At 36.5% G+C, this 22,881-nt stretch overlaps 1 protein-coding gene across 1 annotated transcript in view; it reads right to left on the reverse strand.

Annotated features, from left to right (window-relative positions):
- Positions 1 to 4,736: 4,736 nt before the first annotated feature.
- The window catches only part of TXNL1 (thioredoxin like 1), a 41,643-nt gene continuing 23,498 nt past the window's right edge, over positions 4,737 to 22,881 (reverse strand). The window contains exons 5-9 of the mRNA XM_054460412.2: positions 19,868 to 19,990; positions 18,109 to 18,178; positions 16,278 to 16,450; positions 12,876 to 12,980; positions 4,737 to 4,971 (exon numbers count right to left, since the gene is read on the reverse strand). Coding sequence (XP_054316387.2) covers positions 4,942 to 4,971; positions 12,876 to 12,980; positions 16,278 to 16,450; positions 18,109 to 18,178; positions 19,868 to 19,990 — 501 coding nt within the window. The 3' untranslated portion in view covers positions 4,737 to 4,941. The remainder of the gene's footprint in view (positions 4,972 to 12,875; positions 12,981 to 16,277; positions 16,451 to 18,108; positions 18,179 to 19,867; positions 19,991 to 22,881) is intronic.

The raw sequence follows: 22,881 nt of genomic DNA on the forward strand, positions 1-22,881 counted from the left end.
TTTCATCATCTAAACAACTCCTAGTTCCTTGCTTCTAGCTCTAAGCTCTAAAATCACATTCTTGGCTTTTTACTTACTAGACATCGCCACCCAAATACCAAAAATGCAATTTAAGGCAATGTACCCAAAACCATATTCATCTTCCCCTCTGAACGTTCTGCTTCTCCTAAGAGCTACTTCCATATTCAATTGTAAAAGTGAGAACCTTGTGAGACATCACAGACTTCTCTATGCTCACTCCTCCCATAAATTAAGAAAGTTTGATCTCTTTTACATGGCAAGAGGAGCTTCACGTTACCGTCTCTACTTGCTCTTTCAGCTTTTCCTTCCTCACTTCCCTAGAATGTCTCTTACACTTAACTCCCACTCTATGAACACATTATGCACTTTTCCTTTACTTTGGCTAAATTATCTTCCTTACCTTCCTCAAATGCATATTCCTACTTTATCTCTGACTCAACCCAAGCATCTCCCCTTGGACCCTGAGAATTTTTTCAACATTGTATTTAATGACAGAACCCAAATAAACTAGCTTAATACTAGAGACAAAATCCTTGTATTACAGCTCACAATCTAGTAGTCCAAATAAGACTACAAATAATTACAAGTAGCTTGATATGTATCCGGATGAAATAATGGCAAGGTGTCATGGCAGCTGAGGAGGCATGCACAATTGTTATGATTATTCCCGGTATCAGTTTTGCTTGGACTGAGCCTTGTAGATAAGTAGGAATTGGTCAGATGGAAAAGTTAGGTCAGAGGAAGGCATACGATATTAGGGTACGTTCTGGTACCTGGTAATACAGCGCAGCACACTGGAGAAATGAGGGGCATGGGGAGGCTAGAGGAGGAGAGATTACAAAGACCCCATAAAGAAAAGAGAACCAGCAGCCATGTGGGGGATACATGAGAGAGGCCAGAGCAGAAGCAAAGAGACAATCAGGAGACACTGCAGTATGCCAAGCAAGTAATGATGGCCTAAAAAGCAGTGACAGATGAGCAGGATACAGAAGATACTTGTCCTTGTTCCAGATACAAAGGCGCATCTTCAGAAAAAGTCTAAGAGATAGATGTTCCTATTTTTACACAAGAAGAAATTTGAGCTCTGACGGATGTTACTTGCTCAAGATGACACAGCTAACAAGTGGAGGAGCAGGGATTCAAACTTCAGAGATTTTGCTCCTAGGTAGTATGATGAGCCAGTATCTCCAAATGCGTGTCCAATTATAAACCAACAGATCATGTTCTCACAATTAATTCTGGTCTGTTCAACTTAGAAATAATTCCAAAATAAAATTCCTCTTCCCATAGAGAACCATAGCAAGCACAAAGGAAAAATACTCTAGCAGTTTTAACATTGCATATCCTTAAGATTTTAATATTATTCCAAGCTGTGTACAATTTTAGTACATTCAAATTCTAAAGGTTATCTCTTTATCTTATAGTTCTCTAATTACACATTCTCCAATTAATAATTTTACATGGACCACAAAGTTTAAAGGCGATCTTATTAGCCTACAAATCTCCACTGTCCTCTTATTCCTATAGTGCTGAGCATGTAAAAAAAAAACCTTATTGATCTAAAAATAAAACTTGAATTTTGAAACATGCTTAAAATGACATCAGTAGTCTTCCTTAAGAAGTATAGGCTTAACTGGGGAATAGTCAATATGTTAAAATTTATTTACTATATGCATGTTATATATACTTTATGTGTATTATAAAGCATAATCTATATTTAGAAAACTGTAAAATACACACCTCTAATAATGAGTTTTAAAGCTAAATGAGCAAAATACTCCTCTAGTTTTTCTTTAGCAGTTCTGTGAATGGATTTTTTTTTTTTCTTTTGAGACAGTCTCACTGTCACCCGGGCTAGTGTGCAGTGGCGCGATCTTGGCTCACTGCAACCTCCGCCTCCCGGGTTCAAGCGATTCTCCTGCCTCAGCCTCCCAAGTAGCTGGGTGTGCCATGCCTGCCTAATTTTTTGTATTTTTACTAGAGACAGGGTTTCTCCATGTTGGCCAGGCTGGTCTCAAACTCCTGACCTCAAGTGATCCACCTGCCTCGGCCTCCCAAAATGCTGGGATTACAGGCATGAGCCACTGTTCACGGCTGGATTTCTTACTCTAAGTTATTTACCTTAAAAAAAAAAATAGTCTAAGATTACAAATTATCAGTTCCAGAAGAGATATACCTAACACAAAAATTAACCTACTAAATTGAACTATATGGATATCAATACAAGCAACATAAGCCTTAAATTTCATGTTTTTAAAGCTTACAAAGGGTGTAACTAATTTTTTCAACTCCAACACTTTATTCTTATTACAGAATCAAAGCTTTTAGACATTAAGAGGAACAAGGGAGGATATGAACTATTTTAGGTTTAAAAGCCCATGATCAGGGATATTAATTGCAGCCATAAATAAACTGCTGAGGCCAAATATACAACCGCATTCCTATAATCGCTGCCAATAACATTGCATACATCCTCAAACATTGAGACAAAGGATGGCAGACAGGTTTCAACTCTAATTGTTAAGTGGCTGCCTCCAACAGAATATTGAGACTGGGGAACAATGTGGGGCAGGTTTCAACTCTAATTGTTAAGTGGCTGCCTCCAACAGTATATTGAGACTGGGGAACAACGTGGGGCTTGATGTCAAAGAGAACTCAGAAGGATTATAAAAGCCTGCCATGGGCACAAGAATGTGGTACCTTGTGCTACTCTTGGCTTCAGCATTAAGCTGACAAAGACTTCCTACTGCAATACTTGACTTTCGTTTCTATTATGAACATGGTATTTCACTGTTGTTTCTCATCAAAAGCACCTGATGTCAATGTAACAAACTAGAGATCATGAGATTCTTTTTTGCTATGTCTGACAAAATGAACAAGAAACTGAATACCAGTTTTCTAGACGCACTAAGAAATAACTTCAGTTAAAATAACTAGAGTTACATTTTTTCAAATGCTCTTATTCATCTGGAAAATTCAGTGTTATATATAAATGTCATATATATATATATACATACGTGTATATATATATTTACTGTTTTAGGAGAAAACAGCATTTCAGCTTGATATTTTAAATGCCAATTATGCATATTTATTTGTAATAGTAAGATTTCCCATTAAGTGAAACATGTTATAGTTACCTATAAACATTCATTTTTCACTGTTTACAATTTGAATTATGTAATGCTTGCATACTGCAACTGTTATAGAAGAGTCACATAAACAATATAAATCTGATGCCCAATCCTTTACAAATATGAAATTTCTTTCACTGGGTTTTCAAACTATCAAGTATAAATAGGAAAAGGTCAGCAATACTCAGGATGAGGCACTTTAACAATTACTCAGAAAGGTTAAGTGTACAAAACTGTAAACCAAAACCCTGCATATTAATGTATCCTTAATTTCAGATGCGATTAATCTGAGATGGTCTATTTAAGGAGTGTTAAGATCATCATCACAGACCACTTAATGTGCCCATATACAAATGAACTAAACTATCTGATGACACTTGGGTTTCAGAAAGGGACTCTTTCAACACTAAAACTTCTGTAGAATTTTTTCATAAACAAGTATAAACACACTGCTCTCACAAAGGCAAATGGTATCTCTACCATATTCCTAGACAAGAATGCCCTCAAATGTTTAACTGAATCACAATTTTACAGTCTTACGTACTCTTTAAAAAGTTTTCAAAATACTCAGAAATTTTAAAATTAAATCTACCGATACTTTTTAGATTACAATTTTAAGATAAAAAAGGTAATGAATAGATATTTTACCAGCCTTTTGTGAAAGACCTTTTAAACATTTCTATTTGGACACCTCATTTTCAACCTTAAATCATGTTCTCTGTATATTTACACTGCACGTTTTGGTAGTTCAGATAATATACTTGATTAAGGGTAATAATTCCTTTTTTTTTTTGGAGACGGAGTTTTGCTCTTGTCGCTCAGGCTGGGGCGCAATGGCGCAATCCCAGCTCACTGCAACCTCTGCCTCCTGGGTTCAGCCGATTCTCCTGTCTCAGCCTCCCAAGTAGCTGGGATTACAGACACCTGCCACCATGCCTGGCTAATTTTTGTTATTTTTAGTAGAGACGAGGTTTCACCATGTTGGCCAAGCTGGACTCGAACTCCTGACCTCAGGTGATTCGCCCGCCTCAGCCTCCCAAAGTACTGGGATTACAGGCATTAGCCACCGCACCTGACCAATTCCTGTTTTCTGAATTCACTGTGCTGTATTTTTTCCCCAACTGTCTGATTTCCACATTCTTCTATTAGTTTAAAAAAAAAAAAAGGGCTGACTCAAATTTTAAAGTTTACCAGAAGAGATTAAAATCTTGATATATACCAAGAAAGAATTTGTGGACCCATGAGCTAAGTTTTAGGTAAGAGTAGCTAAATCCCATTAAACCTGTTTATTTCTTCTAATTTATAATTTGAGTAATTTCTATAGCTCAGATATCCAAATGTCCCTTAATAAAAATGCAGTAATGCTTTAACATGGTTAGCTGTTCCAGGTTCACTTATCAAAATAACTTGCTATGAATGTGTACACATGTACTTCTTAATTCCCTAGAACAGTTTCTCCTTTTCTAAAGAAACTGGCTTTCAATCAATATACCACCAGACACTTAAGTCTCTTCTAAAATCAGAAGTTAACCAGTTTTCAAATACATGGAAAGAGAAAATACTGATTTAGAATGACAAAAATTAAGCTTGGCAAAAGTGGTGACTTTTATTTACAATTGCATGTGTCAAGATTACAATGGCAACACTAGTGATACCATCTGAACAAAAGCAATGATTTATTGATAATGGCAATGAATGAAACATTGACAGTCTCTGGCGAGAATCAAGCAATCATCCAGGAGCTGTAGATCTGATTGCAGTATGGTTGTCCAGTGTCTTTTGTACCTTAATGGCTTTCTCCTTTTTTGCCAACTACCTAGAAAAACAAAAATAAGTTTATATGTACATCCTACTGATTTTAAATATGAGTTATTAAAAAATACTAATATAGTAATCAGTTTAAAACCTTGGTATTAATTTTTATCCTTGGATCTTTTCTGGCATGCAATGTATTTTCACTGTTGAAGCAAACTGTGACCTCCCCTCCAATCCCAGCCACAAGGAATTAAAAATAAAACACATGCAGGCTATTTTTGGTTTCACACAGTTTTTTGTTCTTTTTTTAAAAAAAAATAGCAATTTTTAAAAACAAGGTTGAAAGTTTAGAGAAGTTAATTTAAAAAATGATGCTATATGAGTAAAACATATTCGACATACTATTTTTAGATAGTTAGAAATCAAATGGCAATCACAAAAGAATCTGGAATTAGAAGGGTATGCTAAACTCATGTCCTTCATGCCCAATATAGCAAATTTCCAGACTTTCCCCCTCAATACATTGACATGCAATGAAAACAGATTAAAAGTGACTAATTTTTTCTGGTTTAAGAAAAAAATCCTGGTTACTGTAAAAGTACTATTGAAAATGAAATGAATAAACCTTGTTTCTGTCAATGATTAGAAAAATCCTCTACTGGAGGGTTATAAAAAACATTCTGGTTGGTATATATGTGGCAGCATAAAAATGTGAAGAATAAAAATTTGTTCTCTACCAACAAATCTAGAAAACAAATTCTCTGCAGGAGAGTTTGAAAACTTTGTTCTAATTGAGAAATGTACCTAAAACTTACAGTTTATCATTAGATAATGTATTCTTAGGGCAAAAATGCCTCGAAAGAAACCTATATGCAAAATACTGAATGTATGTTTGTGTAGAAAGATTTCTGTGTAGATTTATAAATTTAATTTTCATATTTTACATTGATTCTATTCTAAATGGCAGTATCTATACCAGCAAAACTCATAAAGGTCATCAGTACATGTCTAGTCTAAAATATAACATAGCTGGGTCAACATCATTCATGAGAGACCTGAAAGCTTTCCATTGAAATCCCAATCACACAAGCCTAGAAATGTTTTTCCCACCCTAAGAAAACTCACTTCTAGTACCTTAAAATAACTCGCCTTTGGTCCAAAGACACCATGTTAGAAAGCTCACAAGGTAGCAAGATGATAAAAAGGCAGTTTCATACAAAAGAATGTGGATAAGAGTAAGAAATTCAGGTTTTAAGAGCCACTAGAAGGGGAAGTGGCATTATCTCTATGACAAGTAAATTTTGTGCTGATAAACACTGAGAGCATTATTGATCATTGTATTACTTGGGAAACACAAAACACAAAGCTATTAGATTAAGCAAAAGAAAACAAAAACAAATATTAAAAATTAAACTTCTAGCAGATGTGATACGGAAGACAAAAATCTGCATACTGTTTCACAGGTTGATAACTCTCAACTTGCCAATGTGTATTTTCTGTAAAAAAGAAGAAATTCAACATTCCAACATGGATTGTCATCCCAAACGTAAAGCTCTTTTATTCATTCTTAAGTCTTTATATTACACCTCAGACAAATCAAAATTTAGGTACGTAAAAATTAGGTGTAAAAAATATTTATTCAGTAAAGAGTCCATTGATCTTCTATATTAATATGTTAACCCAACCTAATATTCAGTCCATAAGTCCTTCAACTGGTTTTGAGCTCACTTGGGCAAAAGCAGAGGACATGCCCCAATCAATCATCAAAAGGACTTTGGGGCTAACATTCCAACGAGGAAAAGAAAACCAACACCCCTCAACTGAAATGTAATCAATATATTAAACTAGCACAAACATAAAAGAACTTGATGCAACTGCTATATTTGATTTCCAAAAGAATTCTATAGTTCCTAGGAAATAAAATTTAAAGTTTAGAATGGATTAAAACTATTCAACTAGTTAAATCTAAAACATTTTATAACAATTTAAGTTTATTGTGATGTTACACCTCAAAATGTAATACAAAATTAAATATGAAACAGTAGAGAGTAAAAAAAATAAAAAGGCTAGTGAGCAACACGGTATCGTAAAAAATTAAAGCACCTAGTTGCAAGCCCAAAACAAAATAAAAGGCCAATTAAGAAACACAACTAGGATGAGATCTGAAGAAAGAGATGGTTGAGGAAACCTAGGTAACAAGGCTGATCCAGATGACAGAAGCTGTAGAAATCTTGCACCAACAATGGCGAGAACATGGGAAGGGTGAGAGCAGACAGGTGCTAGATGAGCAGAGAAGCAAGGAGGGGAGTAGAGTGAGACAAGGTCAATCTTTATATTACTTCATTTTAAAATATCTTCTGTTTTTAGTTCATTTGAGTTGGATTAAAAAAGCTGAAAAATAAACAGACAGAAATGTTACAAAAATAGCTGATACGGTGAATGGCCAGTTTAGAAGAGTCTATTTTTATTATAGTGATAAAAATGTTTTCACATGCACCTCATTTCCTAAGAAGCAGAAGCCCCTATAATTTTCTCATTTTTGTATTTTTATAAAATTGTAATTAAAAATTCTGTATTAAAATAAAGCAATCCATATAAAGAGCGTATTTTAGCAAAAACGTCTACTTCCAATTAAGATGGCAATGGCAAGCTTTTCGTGCTGCAACACAAAAAATCCATTGACAACAAAAAACAGCCAAAGTATAGATTATAATCTGTGCATGATGCCTACAAGAGCCAAAAACAGACAGGTGGAAGGGGTATTCTAGTCTGTCAAACCTTAAAAGTCTAACCTTAAAAGTTGTAATAGCATGAAAGGTTGTCTAAGATTTCTATCCACATTGGAGATTCAACAGCATTACCTTAGCTTGTCAGATATCTTAGTGACATAAGAAGTCAGTGACATACTGAAAACTGAAATTATCTAGAAACAGCTCACACAAGATAAAAATATAAACTGAAAATGCTAAACATCTGATCTACTTTATTATTCATTAAGCCATTTTATATAGCGCCCTTCACTACACAGAGGTCATCAAAATTTTCCTCCCTGTGCCTATAAAATATATGCCAAATCTATTTCAAAATTTTCAATTCTAGGCCAGGCATGGTGGCTCACGCCTGTAATCTCAGCACTTTGGGAGGCCCAGGCGGGTGGATCACGAGGTCAGGAGATCGAGACCATCCTGGCTAACACGGTGAAACCCCGTCTCTACTAAGTACACAAAAAAATTAGCCAGGCGTAGTGGCGGGCACCTGTAGTCCCAGCTGCTACAGAGGCTGAGGCAGGAGAATGTCGTGAACTCGGGAGGCAGAGCTTGCAGTGAGCCGAGATCATGCCACTGCACTCCAGCCTGGACAACAGAGCAAGACTCCATCTCAAAAAAAAGAAAAAAATTTCAATTCTAATTACTATGTATATACTAATTCAGACTGAGCAAATGAGTAAAAGAAAAGACACGCCATATGTGACTTGTCCTTGAACGAATCCTCCACCTGCCTAATCTCATGTCCAGGTCCCTACTTTTCCATTCTATCAAGGGTGCCCATAGCTGCCTGTTGAACTGTCCAAATTCTACTCTCAAAACTTAGTTCAAGGCCCTCTTTCTTCACAAAGTATTCTCAGACTTTCCCAGTCGTTGGGGGAAAAGGAAAAGTCACCTAGCTGATAACGTCTGAGAATACTCTGTGGACAAAGAGACCCTTGAACTAAGCTTTGATTAATTTGGATTAACTTTCCCTATGTTTGTCCATTATCTACAAGAATATAAACTTGCTGTAGACAGAGATCATGACTGAAGAGTAGTCCCTCCTTATCCATGCTTTCACTTTCTGCAGTTTCAACTGCCTATGGTGCAGTACAATAAGATATTTTGAGACACTGAGAGAAAGAGCAAGCGTGGGAGAGACCATAACCGTGTTAACTTTTAACCACAGTATATTGTTGTAATTGCTCTATTTTATTATTAGTTAGTGTTAATCTTTTTTATTTTTCTTTCCTTTTGATATGGGGTCTTGCTCTGTCACCCAGGCTGGAGTGTAGTGGCGTGATCCTAGCTCGCTGCAGCCTTGAACTCCAGGGTTCAAGTGATCTTCCCACCTCAGCCTCCCAGGTAGCTGGAACTACAGGTGTGCCGACCACCTTGCCTGGGTAATTGTGTGTGTGTGTGTGTGTGTGTGTGTATTCTTATAGAGATGGAATCTTACTATGTTTATCAGGCTGGTCTGGAACTCCTGGGCTTAAGTGATCTTCCCACCTCGGCCTCCTAAGTAGCTGGGACTACAGGTGTATCCACCGCCTTGCATGGGTAATTTTTTTTTTTTAATAGAGATGGAGTCTTACTACGTTTGCCAGCTGGTCCTGAACTCCTGGGTTTAAGTGATCTTCTTGCCTTGGCCTCCAGAAGTGATGGGATTATAGGCATGAGCCACTATGCTCTGGCTTTGTTGTTAAATCTCTTACTGTGCCTAATTTATTCATTAAACATTATCAGCGGTATGTATATATGTACAGATGCTCCTCAACTTCCGATGGGGTTATATCCCGATTAAACCCATTGTAAAGACCAGGCACGGTGGCTCATGCCTCTAATCCCAGAACTTTGGGAGACCAAGGCAGGCAGTGAGGTCAGGAGTTGGAGACCAGCCTGGCCAACATGGTGAAACCCCATCTCTACTAAAAATACAAAAATTAGCCGGGTATGGTGGCAGTCGCCTGTAATCCTAGCTACTCGGAAGGCTGAGGCAGGAGAATCGCTTGAACCCGGGAGGCGGAGGTTGCAGTGAGCTGAGATCGCACCATTGCACTACAGCCTGGGTGACAAGAGTGAAACTCCATCTCAAAAATATAAAAATAAGTAAACCCATTGTAAGGTGAAAATATTGTAAGTCAAAAATGCTTAACTGCCCCACACTTAAGAGTATGGTTTCTACTGAATGCATTATCAATTTTGCACTATTGTAAACTTGAACCATCATAAGTTGGCAACCGTCTGTATAGGAAAATACACAGTATGTATAGGGTTTGTTAGTGTCTGTGGTTCCAGGCATCCACTGGGGGTCTAAGAACATATCCCCCCGCCCCGACGGATAAGGAGAGACTATTGTACTAGCATCGTACAACAGGGACAAAAGATACCATACCACACATTATTTCCTTCAATGAGAACCAAACTCAATTATAATTTTTAATAAGCAAATCTATCTGTACAAGGACTAAGCTGGCCAATTTCAGTTACATGTAAACCCTCTTTTTCTTTTTTTAACTACATTGAAGTTGTTGCTTTGTACAATATAAAAACAATGAAATACTAGCTTACTTTTAAAGAATAACCCTAAAAGACAAAAAGTAACTACAGTGCAAATGTCATTCGGAAATATTACAAGAAAATGTAATATTAATATACCTAAGAAAATCACTTAATCAACTAAAATTTATTAAACATTAAAAGCAAGGGGCTAAGAAGCCCAGAACACCAACAAGGGAGTAGATTATGGTATTCAAATTATTCTTGTAGCAGTTCTCAAAGTGTGGTCTCCAAGACCCTCGGAGGTCAACACTATTTTCATAATGCTAAATCCTTTTTTGCCTTTTAGACTCTCATTCTCTTCACAAGTATCCAGGGGAGTTTTCCAGGGGCTATATGATGTGTGACAGGAAAGCTGACTGAATGCAGAAGCAGATATGAGAAGGAAAGGACGCTATAAGGCTCGTAAACAGAGAAGCCTGGGCAATATAGTAAGACCCTGTCCCCACACAAAAATAAAACATTAGCCAAGTGTGGTGGCGCACGCCTATAGTCCCAGCTACTCATGAGGCTGAGGCTGGAGGATCACTTGAGCCCAGGAGTTTGAGGTTGCAGTAAGCCATAACTGTGCCTCTGCACTGCAGCATGGGTGACAGAACAAAACCCTGTCTCAAAAAAAAAAAAAAAAAAAAAAAAAACATAAAATTCTGAATCAATGCTCTTCTTACCAAATTGGTTTTTCTTTTAGAAAATATGCTTATTTTTAATTTAAAAATATTTGTTAACGTGTTCATTATTTACAAATATTTTTTATATTTTCCACTTTTAACTTCTAAATGGCAAATATCAGATAAATATAGCCCACATAAACAAAAGTTCTTTTTGGCCTTCAATAGTATTTAATAATATAAAGAGGTCCTGAGATCAAAAAGCTTGAGAACTGCTACCATATGGTAATTTACAGTTAAAAAAAACAAATGAATAAATGGCTGTTATAAAACAAGCACAAATACTCTCAAACAAAAAAGGTCTTACACCTTTGCTATCCTAAAGACAGCCCCCAAAAAGGTAGTTTGACAGTCAGAAAAGAGAAAATACTAGGCTAGAAGGGATGTGAGGGGGATGTTAAACACGAGGTGGAGGTGGATAGATGGATGATTATTCATGCAAATTAGAGAAACTTTAACTGAATGGCTAGCTGGTAAGAAGATAAACAAGATAGAATGGTGGTTACAGAAAAAAATGAAAATCAAACAGCATAAACTGAGGTGAGAAACAGGAAACTACAGCCAAATCAATGAATGATATGAAAAAATAATAAGATTTATAGTAACAGATCTTATAAAAAACTAAGCTAAGAACAAACCACACAAGGCACACTTAAAGCCAAGTCCAACGGCATCTAATTCAAAAAGGCAAAGCAGGCAGCCAAGACGTCTTTGTTGCTCACACATTTTCCTAATAAAACATATTTCATATCGTAAAAATGTAGATGCTTAATCTCTGCTTCTTCTGACCTGTCATAATACATATGTGAAACATCTAGACATAACAGCTCTAAAGTACATAATTATTCCTGTGGTCCCCAAAAGGTAATCACGCTATGAGACAGGAAAATAGTAATTGGAAAATAACCAGTTAAAATACCTATTGTCCAGGTTTGCAATTTGGTAAAAACAGCATACAATTTTGTAAGATCATCCTCTGTTATGCAATCTAATACATTTTTCTATAATTGAATTAAAGTCAGATCTGTAGATGCCACCAAAAAGAATGAGAGTGCTCAAGATGTTCTCCATCTTCAGTTCCACAACAAGGGTCTGTTGGGAGCCTCTTCATCTAGGAATTGCCAGGCCTAAGGAAACTCTTCCTCAAGTTCTAGACTGCCTGCCAGATGCAATCATTAGAGACAGTGGGATACCCATGTATTCTGTGCTGCCACGTTTAAACTGAATATATAGCAACTAACGCTCTGTACTGATAAAGCTCTCAGTAGCACTTTGATGATCTCTGGCTGTATATTTAAGAGTGACGCTAGGGAACTGTTGCCCATTAGAAGTTGTTCCAGTAACGTACAGAAGGAATTAATCTGGATTAACAAAGGTCCCATGTACCCTATTAATTCTTTACAAACCTTATAATTGTGTCTTTTCAAAAGAAAATTATATGCACACACATAAAGATATATAAAAATACTTCAGAAAACTTGCCTGTTTACTATTATTTCATGAAATGTGCTATTTCAGCATACAAACATGGTTTGGAAAGTTAACATGTCAGTATATTAAAACTCAGTCCATTTTTTTTAAATAAAATTGTTCAAGTAATTTAAAATTTCATCAGAAATAATCACCAGAATCTTACTATCAACTAAGTTATTTAATTCTCACAACTGCTTTCAAATGATTTTACTTTCATTTTTCCATTATTACTAACCACTTTCTATAACCAAGCTATTATTTTTACCCTTACGTTGATGTCATTCATTAAAAGACTCTTTTATCAGTTAAGACATCATTTTTTATTAAAGATTACTTTGTTGGATATCTAAAAATATAGTTAGGAGAACTTTCTATCCTAGTTTAGCCTTGTAAAATTTCATGACATGACATAATTTTGAATTATTTCGTTAAAAGAAAGTGTGACAGTTGAGATACATGAAATTATTCCATTAAAATTATATTTTTACTATCCCGAAGCATCATTTAAGCAAACTTACTCGTTTGAAGTCATTCATATTTGTTGCCTGGACTGGAGTACCAATAAAAGTAAAATATGAAATTCTTGTTGTTTCCTCTTCACCTTGATTCGACTGAACAAATATCTACCAAAAAAAAGTTTGCATTTATAATTACAATCCTTCTTCACAAACATGCTTTAAGTTTAATCAATTTCCTTAAATTACTAATACAAATATTCTCCATTCTTTGTAAAAATTAATCTAGGCTGGGTGCGGTGGCTCACGTCTGTAATCCCAGCACTTTGGGAGGCTGAGGCGGGCAGATCACCTGAGGTCAGGAGTTCGAGACCAGCCTGGCCACCGTGGCAAAACCCCATCTCTACTAAAAATACAAAAAAATTAACCAGGTGTGGTGACCGGCACCTGTAATCCTAGCTACTTGGGAGGCTGGGGCAGGAGAATCACTTGAATCCAGAAGGTGGAGGTTGCAGTGAGCCGAGATTGTGCCACTGTACTCCAGCCTGGGCAACAAGAGCAAAACTCTGGCTCAAAAAAAAAAAATTAATCAAAATTATATAACATTAAGACTAGTACTCCTATAGGATAGGACTATTAATTATAGGGCTGTTTGCCCTGCTATTCTAACTTTCTCCAGAGATGTCATGGCAAGAGACCCATATATACAAGTTCATGATAACTTGGTGTGATAGTATGGCAGAGTCACAATTAAATTCTCTCTCTATATATATTTTTTGAGATGAAGTCTCACTCTGTTGCCCAGGCTGGAGTGCAATGGCACGATCTCGACTCACTGCAACCTCCGCCTCCCAGGTTCAAACGATTCTCCAGCCTCAGCCTCCCGAGTAGCCCACCAGCACGCCTGGCTAATTTTTTTTTTTTTTTTTTAAGAGACAGAGTCTTGCTCTGTCGCCCAGGCTGGGGTGCAGTGGTGCCATCTCAGCTCACTGCAACCTGAACCTCCACCTTTCAGGTTCAAGCAAGTCTCCTGCCTCAGCCTCCTGAGGAGCTGGGACTACAGACACATGCCGCCACGCCCGGCTAATTTTTTTTTTTTTTGTAATTTAGTAGAGACAGGGTTTCACCGTGTTGCCCAGGGTGGTCTCGAACTTCTGAGCTCAGGCAATCCTCCCGCCTCAGCCTCCCAAAGTGCTGGGATTACAGGTGTGAGCCACTGCGCCCAGCAATCAAATTCTTTACAGAGAATGTTGAAAGGGTATTAAGAGTTATAATTACAATGGGACGGACTATCATTGGAAATTTTATTAAAATCGTAGTTTTTCACTGAGGAAAATTTCTAAAGTTATATTCTTTCTGATATTCCTGTATCCATTCTATTTCCTAGAATATTAAAAGAAAAAATAGTATTGGGAATCAGCTCCTAAACCAATACTATGTGCCTCATATTTTCTTTTTAAGCTTGACTCTATATTTAATAACTCCCCTCAGCATGTTAAAAACTAAAAGCTTTACTCATTGATCCTTTGTCATACATTGGATTTTTAAAATTTGCTCCATTTCTAAAAACACAATATTCTAGGTGCTGTCTACTTTAAAATATTGCACCTATCTCTTTTTTGAGACAAGGTCTCATTATGTTACCTAGGCTGGTCCTGAATTCTTCAGTGCAAGTGATGCCCCTGCCTCAGCCTCCCAAGTAGCTGGGACTACCAGCGTACCCCCAAGACCAGTTACAAACTGCCTCTCGTGATTTAAACAACATACTTCTTTCATTCTGAGATGCCACTCATTGGTCAGTTTTTATTGTTTTCATAGGCAGCCATATGTTATTTCAAGAAAATATTTGATAACGAGTATACTAAGTTTAATATAAACATTTTCTTTGATTTCATTTGGGTAGGATATTTCTAATACTTAAAACTCAACTTGATTATAATTCTTTTTTTTTTTTTTTTTTGTCACCCAGACTGGAGTGTAATGACACAACTGCGGCTCACTGAAGCCTCAATCTCCTAGGCTCAAATGATCCTCCAGAGTAGCTGGGACTACAGGCGTACCACCATGCCCAGCTAGTTCTTGTATGTTTTTGTAGAGATGGGGTTTCACCATGTTGCCCAGGCTGGTCTCAAAATCATGGGCTCAAGCAATCTGCCCATCTTGGCCTCCTAAAATACTGTGATTACAGGAGTGAGCCACCACACCCAGCCAATTATAATTCTTCATACAACTGCTATGTATATTCTGTGAAACTCTCAAAAACATTCTTAAATGAACACATACTTTAGCATTCTTCTAATTTACAAAAATAGAATTATTCCATCACAACAAACAAGCTGTACCAGTTTGGCATGACATTCTCAGTGGCTCTGTGCTGGTTCCTACTTTCTTTGTCTAAGTATTCTGCTATTCTTTTCTAACTGTCCTACCCATTCCTCTAAATGATTGTAGGTGAGAAGTGTGAGCTAGGTTTCAATGCTAAATTTTTTAAAAGCAATTAATAACTGCTAAAAAGTAGCTGATTCCTGAGAGTGGCACTTTAATAATGACATCTAAAATATATCACTTAAAATCATCTCAAGCACTAGTCAATCTTCAGAAAGGCTGGGTGTAGTGGCTGAAGCCTATAAACCCAGCACTTTGGGAGGCTGAGGTGGGAGGACTGCTTGAGCCCAGGAGTTTGAGACGAGCCTGCGCCACACAGGAAGACTTCACCTACAAAAATAAAAAATTAGCTGGGTGAGGTGGCACGTGCCTGCGGTTGCAACTGCTCTGGAGGCTGAGGGAGGATCACCTGAGCCCAGTAGATCAGGGCTATACTGAACCAAGGTCGTGCCACTGTACTCCAGCCTGGGCAACAAAGCAAGAACCTGCCTCAAAGGAAGAAAAAATTCAGATATACCTTAGGTCATCTTATAAAATGTAGTATTATCTTTTTAAAAAGTCATTTTTAAGCCAGATGCAGTGGTGCATGCCTGTAATCCCAGCTTCTCAGGAGGCTGAGGTGGGAAGATTATTTGAGCCCAAGAGTTCAAGTCAGCCCGGGCAACACAGCGAGACTCCATCTCAAAAAATAAATAAATAAAAAGTCATTTTTACTAAGATCATGACCACCACACTTAAAAACTCCATATTCAAGAAAAGTAAATAGGATTTTACAAACGCATCACTACTATACCAGGTATAAAGAATAAAGCACAAATATCTTCAGTTTTAGTATAAAGTTGTAGAATAAACTTCTAGCAAAACTTACCATATACATATATATAAAATAACTGACAAAACCCCACAAATATTCAAAAATCAATCTGTCCTTCCTCTTTAGGGTACATAAATTAAAAAGAAGAAAATTTATCCCATTATACATTTTACTCATTTCAAACTGAGTGGATAAAACCTAGGATACTGAAAGTAGTATTGTTACTCACAAACCTATTAAATACATATGAACGAAATACTACTTACAGTTACACTGTTAACATTCTGAAACTTAACATAACGAAGTGGAACAATGCCATCTTCTTTAATATCATCCTCTGTCAGTTCCAGAGCTTGAGTTGGTTCACTTCTTTCTGCCTCTTCAAAATCCATAGATCGGGGTAGGTTGATAAAAATTTTTACATATTTAGGGCCCTGACCTATAAAATCGTAGAATAAAATGAAATGTTTTAAAACCTCAAATATACTATACTTCCTTTACCACTACACTCACACTATACACAGACACACACAAATCAATATACATATACTTCAAATAACTCCATTATTAGAACTTGTACAAAAGTCTGAGTATTCAGGTAGCCAATCCTTTATTTTCCAATACATATTTACTGGTTCCTTCTTGGCCTAGCTAACATTGTGGTAAATATTAGGAATATAAGATTAAAACAGACACACACACACAGAGCAAGTCCCTGCCCCCCAACTACAAAAGACATGCTATGATAAAATACCACAGGAGAGGAGGTACAAGGAAGGTGACAATAGATTCTGACAATATATGCAGGTTAACAAAAAGTTTCATAAAAGAAATAGCATTTGAGCTAGATCTTATAGTTGCCAATAGTTGGTACACTTAGTTATTTTGGAGGAGAGCCTTATCAGTGACAACATTTAGCCAAAAGAAAATTAATAAAAATTGCCAAATTTCATTTTAGGGATTAGATTAGGACGTGCTAAGTGGTAAAGTCCCATGTATAGAATGCCTTAATCCCTTTAACTTCAAAGCACAATTTAAGACCCATATTTTGTGTCTGAAGAAGGAAAAGTAAGACTCATTTCTACAGTATTTGCTTATACAAATACTTTGTAATTTCAGAGTAAAAGTACAATTTTATTAATAAAAAATTATTAACATGAAAATTTAGCAGAACAAATAAGAAAATGCTATCTTCTAAATAAGGCCTTGGCTATTTCTTCCAATCAATCAAAAAAAAAAAAAAAAAACATCAGAACCCTAGTCTCCATTCCCCTATTCGCCCTCAGAAAAAGCTTAACAGAAAAAGAAAAAATGGGGGGGTAAAAAGGAAAATTCTTTATTTTAGAAGAAGAGAAATCCTAAGTCTGCACAATCATATTTACATGTATCGATATAAAAAAAGATACTATTAATAGGGCACAAACAGGAATATCTGGAGCCTCAGTTTTCTCACTTAAAATAAAAGGGGTTTGAAATAAATCTTTCAGTTTTGATTCTAAAATATGACTGCTCAGAACCTACAGTTTTAGAACAGTTGGAAAAAAGGATTCAGCACTTCTCAGATTAAAAGGAAACAAATTTTAAAATGAAAAAGTATAAAAATAACTAAGTTATCTTTCTTTCATACTTTCAGTACCTAATAATCTCACATTATTTACTCATTCATTTATATCTTGCTTTGTTCCAAAACAAGCCAGGCACGGTGCTCACGCCTGTAATCTTAGCACTCTGGGAGGCCGAGGTGGGTGGATCAGTTGAGGTCAGGAGTTCAAGAACAGCCTGGCCAACAGATGGTGAAATCCTGTACTAAAAATACAAAAATTAGCCAGGCGTGGTGGCACCTGCCTGTAGTCTCAGTCCCAGCTACTTGGGAGGCAGAGGTGGGAGAATCACTTGAACCCAGGAGGCAGAGATTACAGTGAGCTAAGATTGCACCACCTCACTCCAGCCTGGGCAATAGCACAAGACTCTGTCTCAAAAAAAAAAAAAAGAAAAGAAAAAAAAAACAACTACCTCTATTTAATAAAAAGTTTTAATTTTATGCTAACAGTTCTACAAAGCAGAAGTTAGTTTAAAGAAAAGCTATCCTTTACTCACCATTATCTGGCCCTTGAAATTTCATGGAATAAAGCTTAACAGGTTGATTGAATGCCACAGTAATAAGCAGCTGTGAAGAAAAGAGTTTCATTTTAAAGGGCTCTTGTACACCTTGAGTACACAAACTACTGAAGCAGAATGAAAATAACAGGCAAGAAAAAAAAAACCAACCTAATTCATTGAACAAAACCAACGTAACATGAAAAATCAGCAAGTTGAAAGTCACTTGATTAGATAACATTTGAGAAATATTACTATTAGTTATGTATATAAGGGAATACAAGAAAAAATTAATCAAATAAATACTAAAACTATGCATAGGAATGTAAGGTCTTATAAGCTATAAACTGGCAAGCAACCTGCTTTCTAACAAACCAAACAAAATTCTCAAATTAAAATAAAATTTAAACTATACATTTTAGCACACAGCTCTACGATGGCTTATTTGTCAAGTATCTATCAACATTACTTGATGATTTAGAGGCAATACACAGGTTATGCAGAGACTAGCCCTGAAATGGACTCTGATCCCAAACTCAAGAGAATAGGGCTCTTACAGCTCTGAAGTAACCTCCAAACTTCCATTCTACATTTACTTCACTGACTGAATCTGGAAGGCCATATAAGGGAAGAGGAATATGAAACACTGTCAGAATGTTTCTCTCTCCGAAACTCTTCTGGATCATTTGCTCTTTCCAGCCAAAAGTGTGTTTGATGTACGTACCTATGCATCTACCCTGGGAGATTTCCTGGGCAGGAAAATTTCATGAAGCCTGAACCAGTCCTGCTGATTAGCATTATTACATTATTTTTAGGGCACCATTTACAAGAAACACAATGTGAATGATACTCTCAAAGCTGTAAAACATGGTGGCTCTGTGGTTACAGCATGGAAAGATGGGGTTTGGATTTATGATTTCAGAATCATGTTGCGGTTTATCTGCCTAAGAAAATAACTAGGCTATTTCCTTTAGTTACACCAATACTTTTTATACTTGACCCATAATAGTGTATCAAAAAATAATAAGCACGACATGATTAGGGAACTGAACTGTAGGTGAAGAGCAGAAGAGATGAGAAAGTTAAAAATAGATCAAGTCAGCCTCTTCCTAAAGCCAGTGAAGAGTCATTTTACTCTTCTAAGGAAGGGAAACATGCAAATTTATATTTTAGAAAAATAACTTTTGTTACCATATACAAGATGAACTGGAATGGGACAAATCAGAGACAATGGAAGAGAAAGTAAACTGAGAAAAGTAACAGCCAAAATGAAGATTTAAAAAGCTTGACCAAGGTGGTAACACCCAACTTACTTTGTGGTAAGGGCAAGGCAGGGAAGCATAGGGAATATAATACAGGTTTCTATCTAGGAGAAAGGAGTTAGCCACACAGGGAGTGCTCATCTCATTAGTCTCTATTTCTCAGATACAAATTCATCTGGGTGGGAAGAAGGTATGGAAGTCAGGTTAAGGATGAACAAAAAGACCAAACAGTGGTAAGAGCTCAATTCTGCAGTGGGTCCCACCCAAGAGTTCAGCAATTTTTCTTAGTGCACCTGGCAGCCCACATACAAGAACAGAGAAAGAAGGTGGGTATGTATGGTCAAAAAACAAAAGTCAAAGAAACTAAAAGCTATAGAAATGAAAGGAAGAAGTGATCATCTGGGAAGGGGAGATGTAAGCCACAAGATGGGAACAAGAAACAAGAGCAGGCATAAATAGTGATAATCTCCACAAGCTTAACTTCAGCCCTCAATTACCTGTTCATCACAGTCAGATTCCAAGAAGGTCGTGTCTTTTCGTAAACAGTTGTCAAATCCATGCTCATCACTTTCATTAAGACATTCACAACCAGCTTTGTTAATAAAAGGCATTAAATCCATCTGAAAAAAATTGCAAGATTTTAGGCAACATATTTGAATTAGGTATAAAAATGTTAAAAAAAATTTAAATCTGTGATTCTCTTTAGGCAATTTTAAAGAAAACACTTTTAAAACAGTTCATAAAACTTTTACAGTAGTCCTTTCATTTGCATTTCTGACTCAGATCTACCATCAATTATTAAAGCCAACTCTAGGCTTAGCCTACTTGTTAAGATATCAGAAATGATGTCTTTAAGATTATAAAATGTTGACTTATACTTTAAAAAATAAGTGTTTTACAGAAGAAAATATGCAAATTAAAATATCTGTAAGATCCAAAGAAAGCCTATTTCCCTCTTCTAGTGGCCAAGGACTCTTTATATCTATGAAGATGTCCAATTTAAGATGAGTAGCAAATAAGGACTTAAAGTTTTTATCATGAAAAATTTCAAACAGACAAAAATATAATAATATAGTAAATCCCATGTGTCCACCACCTCCAGCTGCAATAATCATCTACTCAAGGCCACTCTTGCCTCATCTTTAACCTCCAACTACATCCTAACTCTCCTCCTCATTAGTTTGAAAAAAAAAGCATCTTTTCATTTCATTCATGAACATTTCAGTATGAATTTCTAAGCAATAAGAACTTAAAAAAAAAATTCTCAATATCATTATCACAATCAATAATTCCTTAACACCATCAAATCAGTGGTCAAATTTCCTCCACTGTCTCATAAGTATTTTACACTTGAATTGTTACACTCAGAATAAAGATCCAAAAAAGTATATGCCAATAATAGAGATAAAAAGAAAAAGGCCTGGTATGATAGCTCATGCCTCTAATCCCAGCACTTTGGGAGGCCGAGGTGGGTGGACAGCTTGAGCTTAGGAGTTCAAGAGCAGCCCAGGCAACATAGTGAGACCTTGTCTCTAAAAAACTTAAAAAAAAAAATTAGCTGGGTGCAGTGGCATGTGCCTTTAGTCCCAACTAATTGGGAGGCTGAGCTGGGAGGATGGCTTGAGCTCAGGAAATCAAGGCTGCAGTGAGCTGAAATTGCGCCATTGTACTCCAGCCCAGGCAGCAGAGCAAGACCCTTTCTCAAAAAAAAAAAAAAAAAAAAGTATAAACATTATATTTGGAGGCCGGGTGGGGGTGGCTCACCCCTGTAATCCCAGCATTTTAGGAGGCCGAGACGGGTGAATCGCCTGAGGTCAGGAGTTTGAGACCAGCTTGTCCAACATGGTGAAACTCTGTCTCTACTAAAAATACAAAAATTAGTCAGGCATGGTGGCGAGCACCTGTAATCCCAGCTACTCGGGAAGCTGAGGCAGGAGAACTTCTTGAACCTGGGAGGCGGAGGTTGCAGTGAGCCGAGATCACACCACTGCACTCCAGCCTGGGGACAGAGCAAGACTCTGTCTCCAAAAAAAAAAAAAAAAAATTATATTTGGTTAATATGTCTCTGAAATCTCTTTTAATCTAGTCATTTAGCTTATAGATTTCTCAATACTTTGGATTTTACTGTTTGCTTCCCTGTGGTGTCAGCACATGCCCATCTCTATATACTTTATTAACTAACACTTCCATACCTCCCACACGTCATAGTTGTGTTAACAGCGGTTGGTCATGCTTGTCTTATTTCTGACTTTAGTAGGAATGCTTCCAATGTTCCCTTATTAAGATTTTACTGAATGCTTTAGGAATAAAGGGGTATTTAAATTTTGTCAAATGCCTTTTCTGCATATTTGGAGATCATGATTTTTCTCCTTAGGTCTATTAATGTGACAGATTAAGTAAACTTCCTAATATAAACAACTCTTTTAAAAAACTCAATTTTATTATTATTATTATTATTATTATTATTTATTTTTTTTTTTTGAGACATTCTCACTCTGTCGCCCAGGCTGGAGTACAGTGGTGTTATCTTGGCTCACTGAAACCTCCACCTCCTGGGTTCAAGTGATTCTCTTGCTTCAGTCTCCTGAGTAGCTGGGATTACAGGCGTGTGCCACCATGTCTGGCTACTCTTTGTATTTTTAGTAGAGATGGGGTTTCACATTGGCCAGGCTGGTCTCCAACTCCTGGCCTCAAGTGATCTGCCCACCTCAGCCTCCCAAAGTGCTGGGATTACAGGCATGAGACACCACGCCCAGCCCATGATGATATTATTGAATTTTGTTTACTAACATTTATTTAAAAATTTTACATCAATATTCATAATTGAAACTGGTCTGTGGCTTTCTCTTTTGGTGCATACTTTGTCAAATTATCAGATCAATGTCCCAGTTCAAAAATAAATTTAGAAGTTTTATTTTTACTTAAGATCTTAAGTAGTTACAGTAACACTAGATTACCTGATCTTTATACGGATTTGGAAACATTTACCTGTAAAGTCATAGAAGCCTTTATGGAAGAAATCTTTACTACTATTTCTTCTATTTCTCTATGGTGCTGGTCTATTTAGGTGTTCTACTTCTAGTAGAGTTGATTTTGGTAAAAGTATATTTTTCCAGAAAAGTGTCCATTTCATCTCCCAAACAAGGATTACTTTTCAAGTCTACCAAGTATTATAGATGAGTCACATGTTCACCTCTCTATCTCAAAGGGTTTTCATTATGTTTTTTAAAGATACGAATACATACATACATACATAATTCTGAAAGACTGAAGAAAACTTTGTACAAGTAAATATGAAAATGGTAATAATCATTAGTATAGATCTCTAGTTATAGATAAAATAGCCTAAATGCTTTCAAAGCTAAAATGTTATAGTAAATGTATTACTCAGGGTAACGTATAGCCAATTTAAAAGATGGGGAGGGAAGAAAAAAGGGCTACAGAGAAGTTTTACTATAGCAGAATTATTCGGAGCATTATGAACATTTGCCTTAAAAGGGCAGTTTTGACA

Source organism: Pongo pygmaeus, chromosome 17 (assembly GCF_028885625.2).
Source record: "Pongo pygmaeus isolate AG05252 chromosome 17, NHGRI_mPonPyg2-v2.0_pri, whole genome shotgun sequence".
NCBI classification, from domain to species: domain Eukaryota; kingdom Metazoa; phylum Chordata; class Mammalia; order Primates; family Hominidae; genus Pongo; species Pongo pygmaeus.